Genomic DNA, 20,543 nt, shown 5'->3' on the forward strand with positions numbered 1-20,543 from the left:
TCGGACTCTAACTCCGGCGATTCTTCCACTTTCTGTTCACCCTAAGTAGCGTCTCTGCCTCCCATTGCCCCTACAAATGTCCCTCCACCTCCCGATTTCTTTGCTACCTCCACCCTCACGATACCGCCGCCCTAATTTGGACGCAATTAGGGCAGCTTATGGCATCCCAGCCAATATAACTTTAGAACACGTGCCATCCATCACACACTACCCTCACCTGGTTCCCCGTCGTCCCGGGCACCTTGTGATCACGGTGGGTCAAATTATTGCCGGTCTATGGCTGCCCCTCACTCTCCTAGATGTCGAGGTGTGCAATCACTTCAACATCCCCCCTACCAAGGCATAGGCAACTTTTGGAGGACTATGTATGCCACGAATGCATACAATATAATCGGCGAGCCCAAAATCACCATCTAAGACATCTTCTCCCACTACTTCATCAAGAAAAGTACCAAAGATGTCAGTGTGGGATACCAGTCTTTTTGTGTACGTCCTCAGAAGCTACCCCTCTTGCTCCGTACTACATCCTCCGACAAAGTGTGGCACCATTACCCTTTATATGTATCAGGACAATTTCTGTCCGCGGACCTTCCTTCAGATTTAACTCTTAACCATCTTGCCTTCATCACCCGTGGTGAGTATCCTTGTCATTCCCTTCTTTTCTATTGCATTGTTACCGTTATGCTCTAACTTGCTGTTCTTCTCTGTTCTGTAGGTTGGCGGCCAGACTCCAAATCCCAACTCTACTCCGGCATATCTTGTCCCATTTTTCAAAGACTCCGCGATCTCGGACCCGCTCAAGCCAGTCACTTAGGCATCCACCACACCACAGCCACCCAGCTATTGCAAATCCCCAGTCTACAAACTTTTTGTGGCTTCTTAGCTCCCTTTTACCGCCCTCCCCCTCCCAAAGAGCGGAAACCCAGGGCCTCTCCGCCTGCCAGAAAAAGATCTCGCGTTTCGTCCTCCCACCACCATCGTCCTCGCACCTCCTCTCATTCCTTTAGATCTCGTGACTCTCCTACAACCTCCGCGTCCGAAGACATCCCTTCCTACCGCTCCATTTCCAACTGGGACGACCAGTATACCTCTCCCAACTCCCCCACTGACGACATGGACGTCCGCAAATAGAAACTCTTTGACAGCGATTCTGAGGATGATGAGGTGACAGAGGTTTCCCCCACCGAGGTGAGAGCTCCTACAGAAATGCCCCCGTCCAAGAGGCAGCGGACATCAACCTCTGAAGGGTCAGTCCCAGTAGTTTCGCGGACCTCTATGTCTGAAGCACCTGCCCCCATCACCTTGTCACTTCAACTCGCAGTCTCTTCCCCATGCACCCGCCAGCCCGCCAAAGAACCGATTCCACCGACAATTCCGGTTTCTAAATCGGCCCCAGCTGAAGACTTTTGCCCCATTTTCAACGTGCACAACCGCTGAATATCCATAGCTGACTCCGCCCTAGACAATGCGGCGGTAGCCTCTTCCCTATTCTACAACGCCCATCTACCCAGGGACATCGCCTATGCCGATGGTGGTTCGTTTGATTAGCACCGGACCTTTTTGTATACTAACTGGGAACGGGTACCCTCCTCGTTTTTTTTTCCCTCTCTATTTCTGTTTCTAGGTAAGCTTGGACATTTCTTTCATGATCCGCGGTCTTCTCAGTGCCAAGAATAAGCTCGCTGCCTTGGAGAAAGAATTCAATAGCCTTTCTGGTCTAAAGGTTGCCTACGCAGGGCTTCAATTCGATCTAGTCGCTACTAACCTGGCTAAACTCAAGGCTCAAGACGAACTGCAGTCCGCGGAATCATCTCATCAGAACTACATGGATACGGTCAATGACCGCCTAAGTCGTCAACGGGAAATGCTCCTTGAACAACATTAGCTCAACCTATCTGCCTTAGCTCAACAACACCAGGCTGCCGTCGACACCCTCAATCAAGAGTAGAAAGATGCTACCGCCGCCCTACTTCAGCAACACCAAGATGACACGGCTGTCCTTCGCGAACGCTTCAAGTTTCTCGCTGATAAAAGGGTAACCAAGAAGATACAGGAGGAGCTCTCCCGACTCACACAAGAAGGACGGCTTCTGCCTGACAGACCTGCAATCCCAGCGGCCGCCTCCCCCAAAGTTTCTAGGGAAGAGGTGGCAGCCGCCGAGGCCCTTCCCCACTCACCGGTGCATGAAGAAATTCCCAACCCTACCGTGGCTACTGAAGAGACCCCTGCCGCAACCTTGGAGAGCATTACTGCAGTGACCCCCATTGTATCCCCCGAAGAGGCTCCTGATGCACTGGTTGCTACCAACACTCCCTCTGAGATGCCCTAGACCCACTTTTTTTGTACTTCTTTGTAATAAGTCACTTTTACCCCATCTCGGCCACTGATTGCAATACACTTGTTTTGTTTATATCTAGATATTACTCTCTTACATGTGATGTTTGATTTTGCCTGGAATGTTAGTTATCTCTTTGTCTAATTAACTCTGTTACTTGTTTAAATCATATCGTGCCTCTTTCCCCATTCTTTTCCCCCTTCCTCCTGCAGGGTCTATTCTCTTGGTCTTAATCAAACGTGGCCCTTGTTTTGCTCTCTCTTCTCTTAGTTTGGGCTATTCAACCAACCGAAGCTTCGGTTTCTATGACCCACGTGTTATTAGTATCTCTAATCCACGAAGGATCCTCCCACTCGGGACTCCTGCTTTTAGCGGGTCGCTGAGGCAACTCATCTTGCCCACCATTCCCTCCAACCTCCTATCGGTGGCCTCCTCACCTCTCTCCCGCTCTCCACGCTTTGGATTTCATGCCTCCCCGGTGCTTTTGCATCTCTCCTTCGCGGAAGGGCTCATCCCACTCCGCTGGGCTTCACAGCCTTCATTTATGTCCGTGGGGCAACTCGTTTTGCCCCCAGGCTCCTCTCTAGCCTTGTATCAGCGAGGGGCTCATCCCCTCCACTGTCTCTCTCCACACTTGGATTTCATGCCCCCTGCGCGCTTTGTATCTCTCCTCTGTGAAGGGCTCATCCCACTCGCAGTGCTCTACAGCCATTTATGTCCGTGGGGCAACTCGCCTTGCCCGTGCTCCTCTCTAGTTTCAGTATCAAGCGGCTAATCCCTCCTGTCTCTCTCCACACTTGGACCCAATGCCCCATGTGTACTTTGTGTCTCCCATCCGTGGAGGGCTCATCCCACTCCGCGGCTCTATAGCTTCCGAAAGTAGGGCAACTCGTCTTGCCCCAGGTCCAATTATGACCTTGTGTCAGCGGAAGGCTCATCCCCTCCGCCGCCTCGTTGGTATTCCATGTCCCATGTTTATTTTGGATTCCTGCCCTTACAAATGATAATCTCTTCTCAAAAGTGCTGTCATATTATATATTTACATACAGCTACAGATTCCAGTCTTAGCTTTCCATTACATTTAACTGTGAAATTTTTTCAACATTCTCACGTTCCATGGCTTGTCTATCACTTTGCCTTCCTACGTCTGCAATTTGTATGTGTCAACCCCTCCGACATCCATCACCGTATAAGGTCCCTCCCAGTTCAAACCCAGCTTTCCATCTTTCTCTTTCCTGGTACTAGGTGATACTCTGCGGAGCACCAAGTCACCTATTCAGAACAGCCTTGGCTTGACCCTCCTGTTGTACTGTCTTTGCAATCTCCAGTAATACTCTTCCAGCTTTATACAGGCCATGTCTCTTCTCTCCTCTACTAAATTCAGATCCGCTGCTAGAATTCTCCAATTTGAGCCCTCCTCCACGGCCTTTGTTCGCATTGTAGCTGTCACCATCTCTGATGGGATCACGACCTCCACTTTGTAAGCCAATGAGAATGGGGTCTCTTGAGTGGACCCTCGAGGTGTGGTTTGGTAACCCCATAGTACATGATTCAGCCCGTCTGCCCACGCCCCTTTCTTATCTTCCAATTTCCACTTAAGATTGTTCATAATAGTCTTGTTGGACGACTCTGCTTGTCCGTTGCCCTCGGGATTGTAAGGGGCCGAGAACCCCTGTCTCATTTTATATGCTTGCAAGAACCTGGCCACCTTCGCTCCTGTAAACTGAGTCTCATTGTCTGCTATGATGGTGTACGACAACCCAAACCTACAGATAATATTATCCCATAAAAACTTGATGATTTGCGCTTCCTTCACCTGCTGCAGGGCACGGCTTCGATCCATTTTGTGAAATAATCCGTGGCCGTGAGCATGAACCTTCTTTTGCCACTGGCCATGGGCAGCAGTCCCACTATATCTATTGCCCACATAGCAAAGGGCCACGGACTTGAGACGTTATGGAGAGGTTCAGCGGGGGCGAATATCAACTGGACAAATCTCTGACATTTGTTACATCTCTTAGCAAATTCCACAACATCCCTTTTCATGTGGGGCCAGAAATACCCCTGTGTCAATAGTCGGTGTGCCGTCGTTCTCCCCGCTGAATGGCTCCCGCAATCCCCCTCATGTAATTCTGCCAACACCTCGTGGGATAGTCGTGGATTCAAGCATTTTAACAGTGGTCCATTAAAGTTTTTCCGATACAGCTCTCCTTCCAATAGAACGTATCTCCGAGAAGTTTGTTCCCATCTCCTTCTTTCCTTCTTATCCGTCACTTCCTTTCCTGCCAAAAAGTCCTTAATTGGCTCCATCCAACCCTCATTTTCTTCCGTGACCTAACAAATCTCTATCACATCCTCGATGCTTGGTTTCTCTAACCTTCCCACTCGTATCATTCTTTCTTCCGACCCGGGAATTGCGGCTGCTACATACACCAGGGCATCGGGCGTCTGTCTCTCTCCACGACCCAAATGAAGGAAACGGATTTTTGTGAACTTTGCAGATCATTTACGCACCACATCCAAATATCGTGCCATCCTGGGGCATCGTGAGGCGAACCCTCCATTCGCTTGACACACAACTAAGTTTGAATCAGAATTTACTGCCAGTTCATTCACTCCCAAGTCTTTGGCCATTTTCAATCCTGCTATCACTATTTCGTACTCTGCTTCATTATTGGACGCCGTGAACCCTAATTTCATGGTTTGCTCTATTCTGCCATTATCATGTGTAACTAACACGACTCCTATGCCGCTGCATGCATCGGTAGCCGATCCATCCGCGAACACCCTCCACCCATTCTTCTTATCCCACGGGTCTAGGAGGTCTGGTTCACCCTCCCTTTCTGGTTCCATAACCATTTCCTCTCCCCATGTGGGATCCTCTGCCAGAAACTCAGCCATCTCCTACGCCTTTTCCGCGGTCCTTATCTGATATTGTACATCATAGGAACTCAGCATCACTGCCCACTTCAACATCCTACTAGATTTTTCTATTTTCAGTGGTTGTCTCAAAGGCAAATTCGTTACCACCACCACCACATGCGCTTCAAAGTAGGGTTTTAGCTTCAAGGTTGAGAAAACTAATGCTAGGGCATACCTCTCAATCCTACTGTATCACGTCTCTGCATCTAACAAAGTCTTGCTCTTAAAATATACCGGCTTCTCCATCTTGTCTACCACCTGAACTAGAATTGAGCTAACTGCATACTCCGTGGCCCCCAAGTACAAATACAACTTCTCCCCAGTCTCAGGCCGTGACAGCAAAGGCCCTTGGCCCAAATATTTTTTTAACTCCTGGAATGCCTCCTTACATTCTGCGGTCCATATGAAATCCGGTGTGCTCCTTAACAGTCGGTACAACGGTTTGCATTTGTCGGATGACTTGGAAATGAATCTATTCAGAGCCGCGACCCTTCCTGTTAACCGCTGTACTTCCTTCACAGTCTGTGGAGATGGCATCTCTACAAGGGACCTTATCTACTCAGGATTAGCCTCGATCCCTCTATGCGTAACGATATAACCCAAGAACTTTCCCGTAGTCACCCCGAAAGTACACTTCTCAGGGTTCAGCTTCAAGTTGTATTTACGCAGTATCCCGAAGGTCTTTTTCAACCCGTCTATATGTTCCCCTTCCGACATACTTTTCTTCACCATGTCATCTGTATAAATCTCAATTCCCTTTCGAATCTTGCTTTCAAACATTTTCTCCCCCAACCGCTGGAATATTGTCCCTGCATTTTTCAAACCAAATGGCATCCTTGTATAGCAGTAAGTACCGCCCTCCACCACAAACGATGTCTTCTCCTGATCTGGCCCGTACATCGCGACCTGATTATACCCCATCGATGCGTCCATGAAGGAAAATGTCTTAAACCCAGCCGTTCTATCCACCAACTCATCCACTCGCGACATGGGATAACTGTTCTTCGGGCACTCTAGATTTACATCAGTAAAGTCCACGCACATACGTACTTTTCCATTCTTTTTTGGTACCGCGACTATGTTAGATAACCAGTTTGTGAACTCCACCTCTCGAATTATTCCCACCCCCTTCAATCTAGCGACCTCTTCCCGGATTCCCTCGGCGTATTATGGCCTAATGTTGCGCATCTTTTGCCTTACAGGTTTGGCATCCTCTTTCATATGTAAGTGGTGACATGCGAACTCTAGGTCCAACCTAGTAACATCCTCTATATTCCACGCAAAGGCATCCCTATTATCTGACAAGAACTGTATCAACTTATCCCTCAATTCCTCAGGCAAACTGGATCCTATAGACTTGAACTTCTCCTCTTCCCCTATCCCAATATTCACCAATCCTATCGCATCGATCATCTTTGTATCCGCCAATGTCCCATCCTCCCTCTCCCTGGAGGTGCACTGTAAGTGCTATGCCAGCCTCTTCCTAGGATTGGAAGTCTCTCCTTCCGATCCGCTGATCAACCGCTTCACGATTCCCCGATGACTGTTCTTGGCAGTTACCTGATCACCGTAAATCTCATACATGCCGGTAAGGGTGGGGAATCATATTACCTGATAATACGTTGATGGGACTGCCTTCATCTCGTGAATCCACCGCCTTCCCAAGATTGCATTATATTGCGAAGCCGAATCTACCACCATGAACCGAGCAAAGACTGTCACCAGCCCTGTTGTCACGGGCAATAAGAGTTCCCCCATGTGATCTATCATACTTCCGTTAAATCCATACAAATTAGTTCGCGAAGGACGCAGCTGCTTAGGATCGACTCCCATTTCCTCCAAAGCACCTCTGAACAACAGATCTACTACACTTCCACAATCAATCAACACCCTTTAATTTTCACCATGTAGTTTCCCATTGCCACTATAATGACCAACGTGTCTTCATGTGGTGAGTCCACTGCCTGTAGGTCTGCGCTGCTAAACACGATTCTATCCTTTTCTGTCGCCGCCACCTCTCTCTGCCGTGGCCTATCTATTCTCTCATTAATTTGTTGGATGCTTGCGATCCACCGTATCTTGTCTCTATGAGCGTTATGATGACAGAACCTCCTCCCAGTAAATCACATTGATGGTTCCCAGTATTCTTCCCTGCGGCGGCCTGCGCTCCTCATTCCCGGGGTCTCTCACAAATTCTCCCATCCTCCCTTTCTCTACCATTCTCTAAACCAACCATTTTAGGGCGTAACAGTCATTCGTCTCATGATTCTTTATCTGATGATATGCGCAGAAGGGCTTCTCAGGTATTTCTATTGGCATGCTTCGCGGTCCTTCATACCCCCACAAAAACTCTTTATTAAAGGCAAGATCTCACTGAGCGGTTTGTTCAACGGAGTCTGTTCCATCTCGCGGTATGGCTTCCTCTCCCTATACTCCCTTCGGATGCCTTCTCGGCTTCCCTCTGCTCGCGCTCCGTACCCGCGGTATCTCCCACTTTCTTTTTCCAATGTCCCCGCCTTCCGGTGTTCCCGTTCCTTCTCCAAAGACAACACGGCCTTCCCTGACCTCTTGGACTCCTTCTGTATGGAGTCTTCATATCGTATATATTTTTCCACTCGCGGATATAGCTTGTGTAGCGTCACGATCTCATTCTTGGCTACGGATTGGTGCACTTCTGTCCCCGGGCGCAAGCCTCTCTCAAAGGCTATCACCGCTATCCTCTCATCCAGATTCTCTACTTTCAACTGTCTCTCGCTTTGAACCGTCTGAAACTCCTGGCGATTCGCGGACCTTTTGTCGCACATTGAATAGGGTCACGATGTCCACCACCCATTTTTTCTGGTGTATGAAGTGATCTATGAATGCCTGCTCCAACTCCTGGAAATTCTTGATGCTCCCCGCTGGCAATCTGTAGTACCAATCCGACACCCCTCCTTTAAGGCTAGCCGGGAACATCATACATCGCAGACCATCATACTGAGACTCCTGCCAGAGTGGCATCTGTTGCCGAAAATGATGGATGTGATCCGCTGGATCTCCTTTGTCGCCGTATCTCTCGAACCTCGGCTGAGCGAACCATTTTGGAACCTCTGAATCCCATATGTCCTGTGCTAACGGGTTGCGATTCAACTCGGCCACCACCTGACTGGCCGCTCCCCCGTGCTCCTTCGTCTGCCGCCGGTTTGCCTCCCTATCATTGTCTATCATCTCTTGGACTTGTTCCATTGTCAATCCCGCTACCGGGTTTTCCACCATATTCGATCGGTCCGAGCTCCTCCTCGTCTTTAGATCCCTCGCTTTGCGCCTCCCCGGCCTCTTCCTCCGTCTTCTCTCTCTCTCTTCTTAGCATCAGGCGTGTTTCTTCCGCCGCTCGCCCTTCTTCCAGTTCTTCCCCCTCCTCAATCACCGCTTCCGGCGTCGGCTCATGAACCCTAACCTTCTTTGGCATACCCGCTGCTCTCTATTTCCCCACAGACGGCGCCAAATGTATGGACCCTAAATCTATGTTTTACACAATCACTCTTTCTTTTTCTCCTTCTTCTTTTCTCACTGTTCTCTTCTCTTTTACCCTAGCGGCCTCCCTTTTTCTCCTCACCTTCTCCTTTTTATATTCTCCCCCCTCCCATCTGGGCCGCCCATCTGTCTTGTTATCCTACGACCCTCCTGCCAACCGTACGCCTACCACGTCCATGGACTAGGGTTCCGCAGTCTTGATTCGTTGCACCTCCGTGTCCTTACTTATATTGCCTCATATCCCATGTAACGCGGACCTAGTCCATTCTTTCTACATTGTGACACTACAATTAACATATAATGCACTGATTTACTATTACTTTCAATCCAACTATCGTCCATTGTGCTTCGCTATGAAAGTCGTGTTACTGTAGTCAAGTCACATGTGTCCATCACCTACTTTCAAAAACATGTTCTTATATATGTTCTGTTTTGAATTTTATTCACAAATTTTCAGTGAGATCCAAACCATAGTGAATCCAAACAATACTCAGAATTTAATAGCACTAAAATGACATGTTCTATTACTATTGTTCTTGGAACCGTTTACGAATTCAACAATCTATCACATTGACCCTGGGCCTTCAGGTTAGAGTGGGATTTCATGGAACCGAATAATCCTACCAACGGAGTTTCCTAACTTCCCTTTGTTCTCCCATTGCTGCTTCAAGCACCAAGGTAGAATTGATGTGCCAAAAGCATTAATGGCAGATGTGGAATCTGACTCCGCCCAAAGACTCATCCAATTTCTCTGATGGCCAATATTCCTGCAAATAAACGCGAGGAATTCTGTAAATTTTTACTATGCATATAGATTCTTAAAGTGGAACTTGGATTTGGCAAGTTAATAGAGGAAGAACGTATTCAGTCTAACCAAAACTTGAATACATTGCTCAAGTTTCTTTGGCAGTCACAAGATCCATCTCATTGGATGCATAAACATGGATGCAACGGTAGCAACCAAAAGATTTTCTTCGACATGAGCATCTAAACTGTATGACTGAATAACTCAAGATACTAAAGGATCTCAACGTGTACTGTACTATACTTACACGGTTCTTGATCAGGTTTTTTACCCAATTTATGAGAGGAGAGATTTCAATTTTGGACGGGTATTGTTCCGAGCTATTCAGAAAACTTAAGGTTTGTCCAAACAGGATTTGGTTGGACTTTCTGCTTAGTTCTTGTGCATGGGACATGGATTCTCTTTGTAATTTTAATCGCTGGCATATTTTTTTATGTAGGTACGGAGATTTGGAAAGAATATCAGAAAGCTGGTCTTTCTTACCATACTTCAACTCATGTGAGAATGTACATACATAATATGGCTTGTGGGAAGTATGAAGAGGCAGAACAAGTAAGGAAGAACATACCTAGACGACAATAGACTTGACGATTATACTTCCACACATCAATACCTATCCAGGGATCATGTAAACTCGAAGTAGATATTAAAGTTCTTAAGTTTTCTGATTTAACTTTTTTTACGTAGGCCGGTTGTTAATTAAGTCTAGTTGAATTGAAGATCTTTCATGACTATACTCTAATATACTACTCTTTCATCTATTGTTGCTTCACTATAGAGGTAGATTTTCGTAGACTTATTAGATATGTCAATGACTTCAATCATTCTTCTTTCATTTTCTGTTACGAACTTTTTTTGTGTTATCCAATATCTAGTAAGACCCAAATTATAGTGGCATATCAAGTTCCTACTCTGTTTCCGCCAAAGCTAAAGGTGGAGAGACTTGCAGTCTAGCTACTAAAGTACAGTAAGGTGGAGATTTCGCAAGTACACAACTTACACACAAGAAGATCATAAGAATGGAAAAATATAGGGTCTTATTCACTCTTGGTCCCTTTGGCATAATTCCTACCACAAAATGCACGGTGAAAAAGCAATACAAGTCAAATTACTGTTAGCAAAGCGAATGTTGAAATACTGTAATTTCACACCTGTAAGACCTACCTGGAATTACTTTATACTTCTGTCACTCTTGCGCGAACATTAGGTGATAGAATTTTTTTGGAACCAGAGTCCACATAACAAGTACCTACCCTGTCACTTGGCATCTATACTAAAACAAGCCTTTTCCGCAACGCTGCCACCAAGCTCCATAATACCATTTCATCGCTAGTTTCAGGCTTTCAGCCACATCAGATACAGTGCAGGTTCACTAGCGTGATGAAAGTATGAAACAAGGAGCAAGACCTATATAACTTGGCAAGATGACTCCAGATACAGTGAAAGTGTAAGCGTGTACTACAGCACTGGAGTGATGAAACAAGGGGCTAGTCCGTTAATTAAATCCTGTAATGTCTGATTAAAAAGAGTGAGATTCGAAAGTTTATTAACTCATTTAAGTATTTAACATTGCAATCAATCTCATTATTAAAGCAACACCTGGAAACAATTGTTTTTGTCCTGAACTATAATTGAAGTAATCTGTCTAAACAGTGTAAGCAAACTCTGCAATAGCAAAGTGAAAAAAGAAGATCAAACTCATAAAAACATCCTAGTACCATTCACAGTGAATTCAATAGCAGTAAGTGGCCAGCTAGCCAGGACTACCACAGCAAGAACTATCAGTGTCCCAATGAGAACCCACATCCACGCCAAGATGCTTTTCTTAGTCTTTTTGCGAAGAGGTGAAGGAATAGGAATTGTCTTAGTCAGCTTCAACAAAGTCGATGGCTTCTGCGGTCTCTTTGACACAGATTTAGACTGCTTCTCTTCGGTATCACGTTTGAAAGGTCTTGTTGACAAAGTTTTAGGCTTCTCTTCATTTTCAGATTCCTGAATAGTGGGTTCAGGCAAGGTATGCGTGCTTTCTGAGCTACAAACTGATGATTCTCCCTCAATGATGTTCTTTTTTGCCTTCTTTCTTGCCTTTTTCTTCTCTCTTTTCTCTCTCTCCTGCAAATGTTTTATATATTTATATATATGAAGAACACAAAGTGTTGTGTGGAAACACCAGACAACAATATACTAAAGCCATAAAATGCAAATTGAAGAGTCTGAAGGCATTAACCCGAAAAATCGAGTGCTAAATAATGTACCACACCAGAACACTAAAACCATAAATAGAGGCGAGGCCAAGTGACTCCTTTTAATCCAAATTAGCAAGAATGTGTCCGTCTATTGCCAAATTTTTAGTTACTGTGATCAAATAAATCCACCGCTCAAATGGCCAGAATTTATAATAAATAAATCTACTATATGAGCAGCATATTAATGATCATAAGGCTCAAACGAAGGCTGAAGAGATTTACCTTCTCTTTAAGTTCGGCTTCCTTGCGTTCCCAATATTGAGCCCTAGCTTGAGCCTTCTCTGCATTACGCTTCTTTTTCTCTTCTGCTTTCTTAGCTTTGTCCTTTTCTTCGAAAAGAAGCTGCTCTCTAATTGCTGCAGCAGCTTCTTTTCTCATAAGTTCTTCCTTTCTTTCCAACTCCTCTTGTACATTCTCTTCACCTGTTTCCTTTTCTACCTCATTCTTTACGGAAACATTAGGGGAGCAGTTCTCCAAAGCAAAAGGTTCAGGATCCTTGGATTTAGCTGTATGCTGATTTTGTTTCTGGTTCACAGCTGACTTCTCTTCTCTCACAGTTGAAACATGTGAGTTCTGAGCCTTTTCAGGTCCTAAGGGCAAAACTGTTTTTTCTTCTTTCAAAGTTAAAACAGGTGAGATGAGATTCGCCTTTACTGATGTTGGAGGAGCGGTAACAACTCTATCTCTGCGAACATTATGTAGTATAGGTGGATCCTCGTCAGGACCAAGTCTACATCCATCCAATGTACCCAATCTTCTCACAGTACTCAGCCTGTTGCATCTGTGATATATTCATTCCTGAAATTGTCATCCTTGCTCCATAGTTCCCTAACCTTATCCACCTACAACATATGTTGTGTATGTTTAGGCTTATTACAGAACCAATATAGACTGTAGTAAAAAGAGATGGCTAGGAGCTAACCTGATTAACACAGTGACAATGCTGTTTTTCTTTATCTCCAGAGAATCCATAATCTCCAGCTTTCGTTTGATCATCCTTGTACATCCAAAAGTATTTATTCTGGAAGTTTACAAAGTCCAGGTTAAAGATGAAGAATTTCAACTCGTCTTTCCATTTCTACTTCTCATTTGTACTATTCAGATAGATATTAAATACATAATATATGAGAATTACAAAATGTATACTCATCGCAAATAGGCAATCAAACCAAAGCTTCAGTAGAAAACCCAGGAATCAAAAGAGAACATATAAGCTGATTTATGGGACAAAAACACACTAAGTTTCAGGAGAAAACCCAGGAATCGCGCAAATAGGCAATCAAACCAAAGCTTCAGTAGAAAACCCAGGAATCAAAAGAGAACATATAAGCTGATTTATGGGACAAAAACACACTAAGTTTCAGGAGAAAACCCAGGAATCAAAAAGAGAGCATTATAAGCTGATTTATGGGACAAAACACACTCTTTCCTCGAGTTTGATCCTTTTGATCCATCATAAATAAAGTAATTTGAAATCAGAAAATTCATGGATCAAAATGGGCACTCCAATCACTAAAGCCAAATTATCTCAAAACCATGAGCAAATTTTATAATTTGGTTATACACATTGTGAAACTGAAATGTTCCACTTCCTTTTAGTATAAACCTTAGCACCACTAAAATTATAAATTGTATTAAATCTGACTAGGAAACAAAAAATTAGTGATGCTCAAACTGAAATGTTCAATCAAAACATAGGCATGTGAAATGAAACATTGGATGCAAATGAAAACATAGGCATGTGACGACAAACGCCAGTTGATGCAAATTCCTTCAAAGACCTAAGATGAATATCAACGGTCAGAGGTTTCCCAGCGATTACCTCAAAGACACAAACAGTCTAAGATGCATTCTGCAGAACAACTTAACACACCTTTTAAAAATCACTATATATTGTGTTACTATTAGCCTAAAAAAGAAAAACTGTGTACAAGTTCATTACCTTATCATGCAACTGTTTCTTGAGTTTCTGTACTTGTGCATATGCTTCCTGACGAAGAACATCTGCAGATCTGAACTGAGCTTGCAATTTCCTTAGCTTTTCATTTTCATCAAAATATTTGTTCCTAGCAGAGTTGGTGACCACTTCAGCTCGTGAAACCACATTTCTCGCACTATCCACATCCTTCTTCAGAGTCTTTGAGCAAAAGAAAACCAGATGAGTTTCTTGAGAAATAAAATACAGAATCAAACAACAGTTATGCAAACCAAGTGTAATACCTCCAAACTCTTTTCAAGTTCTTCTTGCTTGTCAAATGCAGGCTGAACAGCCTGCATGTCCAAGGACAGTTGCTTTTCGCGAAGCTTCAACTGTGTTTCTTCACGCATCAAAGCTTTTTCTTCTTTCAGAGTGATGGTTTCATGTTCTCTCCTATGTTTTATACGACGTAGCTGTTTCCAGTTGATAAGATCATGACAAGTCTCCATTAATAAATTAGAATCAAACAGATTTCAATAGATATTACAAAGAGAAACAACTCACAAAGCTATATCCACATACAGATACCATGTTTTGGTGCTTACCTTGTCACCAATGCCCTCAACAGTAATTGCATTATATATTTCATTAACCATCGCCTGGACAGAAAACATTTCCTGGCGTTTCAATTTTTGCGCATCACGAGCAGCTCTCTCTTGTTTTTTGGCAGTTTCAAATTCATCATGATACTCATTGCACGTAACCTAGCAAATAAAACACCTCAAGAGTTTATAGCTTTTAAAAAGAAAAAGATAAAACATTCTAACCAGAGATGTATATAATCTTGCATTTTTTTTTTATTTACCTTCTTTGTTTGGATGGCAATTCTTATAGCATCTCTATTTTGAGACCTCTCATCAACTTGTTGATGAGCAAGTCCAATCAATTTTTCAATATTCTCATCAATGTATCTTGGAATTTTTATCAAGTAGCTAATTAGTTCCTTTTGCTCCTTTTAGGTCCACCTTCTTTTCATCTGAAGTATCAGCAAATGAGCTGTTTGTGCTTTCCCTATTGCTTAAAGGAGAACCACTTCCTCCTTCAGATTCTTGATAGACATCAACAGCAGGCTCAGTAGACTCGTTCCTTCCAAATTCGCTGGAATCGTTCATAGCCTCAGACCCTACCAACACGTCATCAGCTCTAACTGATTGAGGAGTATCACTTCCAGAGGAACCATTATCACAAATAGGTAACTTTTCACCTTTGTCACTAGATCCTATCAAAGCATCATCAATAGGGCTAACTGACCGTGGAGTGTCACTTCCAGTGGAACCGGTTTCACAAGAACGCAAGTTTTCACCTTTGTCAATAGAGTAGTTTCTGATTTCAATTTCTGATTTTGAATTGTCAACAGAACCAGGAGAGCTTTTAGTTCCCGAGACGTAGTTTGAATCCAGTCCACATACAAAAGAACCCACAATAACATGAGGATAAACCTGAGTTTCTTCTTTCTGTGTCACTGGTCTTACAGGTTCCCTTTCCAAAGAATCATCAGAGACCAAATCAACTCCATCGACAAAAACATAAGAACGGTCACCATCTTCCTTAGCCTCTTCATCAGTCACATCTGACCTTCCACTCAAATCCCCATTACCATCACTACTTTGATAAATACAATCTGTAGATTCTAGTTCTAATTGTGTATTATCTACAGGAGAGGAGTCTATTTCAATTCGAGGCCCTGCTCTTTTTATGAGCAGTCTAAAGGTTCTTCCACAGAGATATCCTCATCGGATTCTCCACTTCTTGATACCACTCCAGCTGTTTCTAATCTATTGCTTTCAACAATTTCAATAGGCATAGACTGCGAGTCCTCATTATTTCCCATCACAACTGAATCTAATGTGTCTTGCTCTCCAGACTTTATCTCCCCATCAACATTCTGTTCAGCTGAATCGGGCTTATCTAGCTGTTGCAGTTCAGATTGAACAGATTCCATCTCCTCCTCACTATCTACTTTCTCCTCGTCAATGTTTTCATCATCATCAATATTATGAAGGTCTGTTCCTTTGGGTTCCAAAACCACCATTTTCACCTCCACAGACTCCATATCAACAACAACATCTTCATGTGAACCTCCAAGGTCCTGTTCTACAGATAAATCACTCTCAACCTTCTTGGAATCATCAAACTCCACAACTTCCACCTCTTTCTCCTCACCCAAAGAGCCCAAATTACTCACTTCCAATAAAGGACTCTTCTCAATACTATCAGTAACAGGCTCGATTCCACTAACAAATTCATACGACCCGTCACTTACATCACTCTTTTCCTCAGAATCCTCACGAACCTTCTCCCGATCATCACATGCACTCAAACTTAAACCACACTTTTCCTCAAAATCAACCTCAGTACTCTTACTCTCCAATACTTCAGTATTCACCTCAGTTTCAAAACCACTCTTCTCCTCACTTTCAACTTCCCCACCCTCCAAAACTTCAGACCTCAACTCAATGTCTGAACCATTCTTCTCCTCAAACTCAAACTCAGCCTCACTACTCTTACTCTCCAAAACTTCAGCACATACCTCACTTTCTAATCCACTCTTCACATCAATTTTCACTTCACCTGCATCCTCACTACTCTTATTCTCCACAACTTCACAACTCAACTCACTTTCTAACAAACCACTCTTCTCTTCCATTTCAACTCCAGAATTCAACTCAATTTCCACTGTCATTATAACAAAACTAATCAACAACCAACAAAAACCACACTAACAACAATAATTTCAACAAAAAAGTAATCCAGATCACTAAATATTACCAGAATAGTAAAAACTTAACAAAAATAGTAAAATTTCACGAAACGAAACCAACTTACTTGTTTCGAAACCCTAATAACTCGAATTCCCCGATCCACGTACTAAAAACTTCGGATCAAGTATGAAAATTCACGAAATTTGATCCATTGCGAAAAAATATATATCTATAGGGTTTTCGTTTTAAACCGAATAAGAATTGAACAACGAGAGAGAAAGCAAGTGAAATAAGGCTTGCCCTCTTTTTTAATGTTCGTGTTGAATTCAAATACCAAAGAGAGAAGAGAGAGATTTTATAGAATCTCTATGAAAGAGATCTTAAGATTCCAGTTTTTTTCTATTCTTCTTTCACTTCGTTGTATCTGAATTATATCGAAACTCGATGTTTGATACTTAGTTAGTGAAACACGTTAGTGAAGAGTTTATTTGAGTGTTGTGATTGGTAAGGGATATGGATTATGGAAAGAAGGTAAAGTAGGTGAATTTGGTTAGGATACTGATTACGGTGGTAATTTAATCCGGAAAAGGATTAGAGATTTTTAGCTGATATCATCAGTCATCAGATCAAGATATATATTTATCAGAAAAAAAATTAGCTTATCAGATGACACATTGGATACTCTACTAGAAAACCCTTTTTTTGTTAGGTTTAATAATACAGTTTGATTGAAGTTTTTGAGAACTAATGTGAAGATAATATTGTGACATTCTTAATCATAATAAAACAATTATGACATTACTTAAAATGCAAAACTATATTTGGATTTATTTCGTATGTTTTAGTTATTAGTTCAATGCACATTGATTTTTTGTTGGGGGTTCAATTGAGGTTATTTCTTATTAATTATTCTTTGAGGTTAGTTCGTTGCATTAAGATTTCCGTTAATTATTATTTGAGATTAGTTGGTGCAATTACATCCATTTTATAACCCGTTGTTATTCATTCCGTTAATTCAATATAGTTGCATCGGTTTTTTGTTTCATTAATTAGTCTTTGAGATTAGTTGATGCATTTTGCATCAAGTTCAATCTCCGTTCAGATTAGGTGGGCCTAATGTTATTTATATGTTAGTTGAATGGATCCCTATTCAGACATTATTTATTTTTGAGGTTAGTTCAATCTGCGGTTTCATCCGGTTTCGATTTTACCGATTAATTATTATTTAGCGGTTAGTTCAATACATTTTGTATCAATTTTCAATTTCATGTTAATTGTTCTTTGACATTCGGTTTTCATTTACATCAGATTTTTTTGCGTGAGATTAGTTTAATGATTTGCATCAAGTTTCACCGTTTATTATTTCAGATTGACATTTGCATCTATGATCTAGTTAATTATTGTTTGAGGTTAGTTGATGAATTTGCATCGGCGATTTGATTAATTATTTCTTTTAGTTCAATGCATTTTGTATCAATTTATTATTTATGCATTGGCGAGGTTAGTTCGATACAATTACATCCCAAATTAACTATTCTTTGAGGTTATTTCAATCGCGCATTCCCACCATTATTTTTAGAGGTTAGTTCAATTTGGTTGTATTCGATTTTTATTTTATTTTAATTATTTTTTGAGTTTAGTTGATGCATTTGCATCAGGTTTCTGGTTTCCATTAATTATTATTTGAGGTTTGTTTGAAACCAAATTTCCCATTAAATAGGCATCAATTTTTTCCGTTAGTTAATTTAGTTTAATGCAATTGCATCCAGGTTTCGATTCTAGTTAATTACTTTTTGAGTTTAGTTTAGTTTATTGTATTTGCATAAAGTTTTGATTTATTCTTTGAGCTTCCAGTTTTGATTTCTTTTTTAATTATCCATTGTGGTGTGTAATACCAATCTCCATCGTAGTGTTAAAACAAACATGACATAAAAATAAATTATATTTGATTTACTATGTTGGATCATCAAAGATTATCGGTTCGATTCCCATTAATTATTATTTAAATTATGCATGACTCATTATGTGGAATCTGCCAAAGATTATCCACGAATGGGTATTGTTCCCCAAATTAAATATGCATAACTATTATATATTAATATTATATTGATCACTCATCAAATTTCTTATAATGTAAAAACCTCACTTTCCATTTAAAAAAAATTTGATAAAAATTTCATTTTGTTGTTTAATAATAGAATTTTGATTGAAGTTTTGCTAATAAAGCGGGTTCATATATATTCTACTTTAATAGCAAAGGAGTTACCAATCATACGGAAAGAGATAAGATAAACACAATTTTAAATGCAAAACTATACTTATGACATTTTATAATTCAACTATGTTTGATTATATGCATTTGCATCGGTTTATGATTTTACATTATTTATATTTTAGGTTAGTTCAATGCGTTGAATCAATTTCCGATTCCCATTTTTTTTAGGTTAGTTCAATGCGGTTGCATCTAGTTTCGATTTCTCATTAATTATTCTTTGCAGTTAGTTCAATACATTTGTATCGATTTTCAAATTAATTGTTCTTTGAGGCTCCATTTCGATGCATTTTGCATGTTGGATTTCCCATTAATTATTCTTAGATTAGTTTAATGCATTTAAATCTGATTTGATTTCTTATTTATTATTTGATAAGGTTGCATTTGCAGACCTAGTTTCGATTTTCAATTATTTTTAGGGGTGAATTTGCATCCGGTTCCAATTTCCGTTTTATTTTTGGGGTTAGTTGATGCAGTGTTTTATTTTTAAGATTAGTTTAGTTGATTGGGTTTCGAAAGTTCCACGATTTGCATCATGTTTATTTATAAAATTTTTCTTTGAGATTAGTTTAGCATCCGGGTTGTTTAATGGTTCAAGATTTTCGGTTCCGACAATTATTTTTTTTTTTCCATTTCGGTTAATTATTTTGCGATTTGCATCATGTTTCCAATTTATAAAACTTTGAGAAAATGTAGTTGTGGGATTTTTTCCATTAATTTAATCTTTTTAGTTCAATGCATTTGCATCCGAAATTTCGACAATTATTTTTTATATTAGTTTGATGTTTGCATTCAAGTTTTGATTTCGTTAATTATTCTTTGAGGTTAAATGCGGTTGGATTTTTCCTTTTTAAGATTAGTTTAACAAATTCGAGTTAAATATTAAAGTTAGTTGATGCATTTGCATGAAAGTTAATTGTTCTTTGACATTAGTTTCATTCAATATTATATATGTTTTAAAATATCATTATTGCTTTGCCATTATTTTTTTTTTCTTCATTTTCTATTATATATTTTGTGATGTTATTTTCTGTATAATTTAATTTTCCACATGTAATTTGTTTTGGTTTGTAATAATTTATTTAAGCCCAACATCCACTTTAAATGAATCTCGTTATTAGAAGAATTATATATATATGAAAATTTATATAGTGTTGAAAATTTATAAATTTATAAATTTAATTGGAAAATGGTTTACGAGAATTGTGATTTTTTGAATCCTTAACTATGAATAAATGTTTAAATCCCATTATGGATAGGAAAAAATCGAAAGGGTTTAGGAAAACCATTGTTTTCAATTTAGTTTTTTTTTTTGTCTCATACAGGAAAAAAGATGAAACTCTAGATGAGATTATTTTTTTTGTAATTAGTTATAGTGTTTATGAAAACAGAGACTCTCTAAAACTTTAGATGCAATTGTTTTCTTATTTATATTAACTTTTTATAAGAAATTAGAGTTTAGAAAACAGCTGGAGTGCTGCCTAGTGTTAAATAACTATAATTTATCTAAGGAATTGAAATATGGAATTGTGATTTTTGAATCTTTAAGCTGAATAAATCTAAATCACATAAAATTCGAAAGGATTTTAGGAAAATCCGATTGGAAATTATTGTTTTTAGCAATTTAATCTTTTTTTTTTAAGTAAAAATTGGAAAAGTTGGAGATTTTTCTTAAAAACTTTAGATGGGAAATTAATTAGTTTTGAAGAGTCCAATGAAACTACAGATGGGATTGTTTCTTTATTTATATCATACTTTTTATATTTAGTA

General features: G+C 40.7%; 2 protein-coding genes across 3 annotated transcripts; both read right to left on the reverse strand.

Annotated features, from left to right (window-relative positions):
- Positions 1-6,424: 6,424 nt before the first annotated feature.
- Positions 6,425-7,090, reverse strand: LOC147491466 (uncharacterized). The gene is made up of 2 exons (XM_086567256.1): positions 6,869-7,090; positions 6,425-6,715 (listed from the first exon to the last, which is right to left on the reverse strand). The coding sequence occupies exons 1-2, from the start codon at positions 7,088-7,090 to the stop codon at positions 6,425-6,427; spliced, it is 513 nt and encodes a 170-aa protein (XP_086423382.1).
- A 4,952-nt stretch (positions 7,091-12,042) lies between these two features.
- LOC147491467 (uncharacterized) lies at positions 12,043-17,075 on the reverse strand. 2 transcript variants are annotated; one of them, XM_086566948.1, is made up of 6 exons: positions 14,605-15,471; positions 14,345-14,503; positions 14,042-14,212; positions 13,764-13,958; positions 12,744-12,842; positions 12,043-12,663 (listed from the first exon to the last, which is right to left on the reverse strand). In XM_086566948.1, the coding sequence occupies exons 2-6, from the start codon at positions 14,411-14,413 to the stop codon at positions 12,589-12,591; spliced, it is 609 nt and encodes a 202-aa protein (XP_086423074.1). In that variant the 5' UTR covers positions 14,414-14,503; positions 14,605-15,471; the 3' UTR covers positions 12,043-12,588. The 2 variants fall into 2 exon arrangements, with proteins under 2 accessions (XP_086423074.1, XP_086423073.1); XM_086566947.1 differs by lacking the exons at positions 12,043-12,663; positions 12,744-12,842; positions 13,764-13,958 and adding an exon at positions 16,626-17,075 and having other exon boundaries at positions 14,074-14,212; positions 14,605-16,475.
- Between the last annotated feature and the right edge of the window lie 3,468 nt (positions 17,076-20,543).

This window comes from Coptis chinensis, chromosome 6 (genome assembly GCF_015680905.1).
Source record: "Coptis chinensis isolate HL-2020 chromosome 6, ASM1568090v1, whole genome shotgun sequence".
In the NCBI taxonomy this organism is placed as follows: domain Eukaryota; kingdom Viridiplantae; phylum Streptophyta; class Magnoliopsida; order Ranunculales; family Ranunculaceae; genus Coptis; species Coptis chinensis.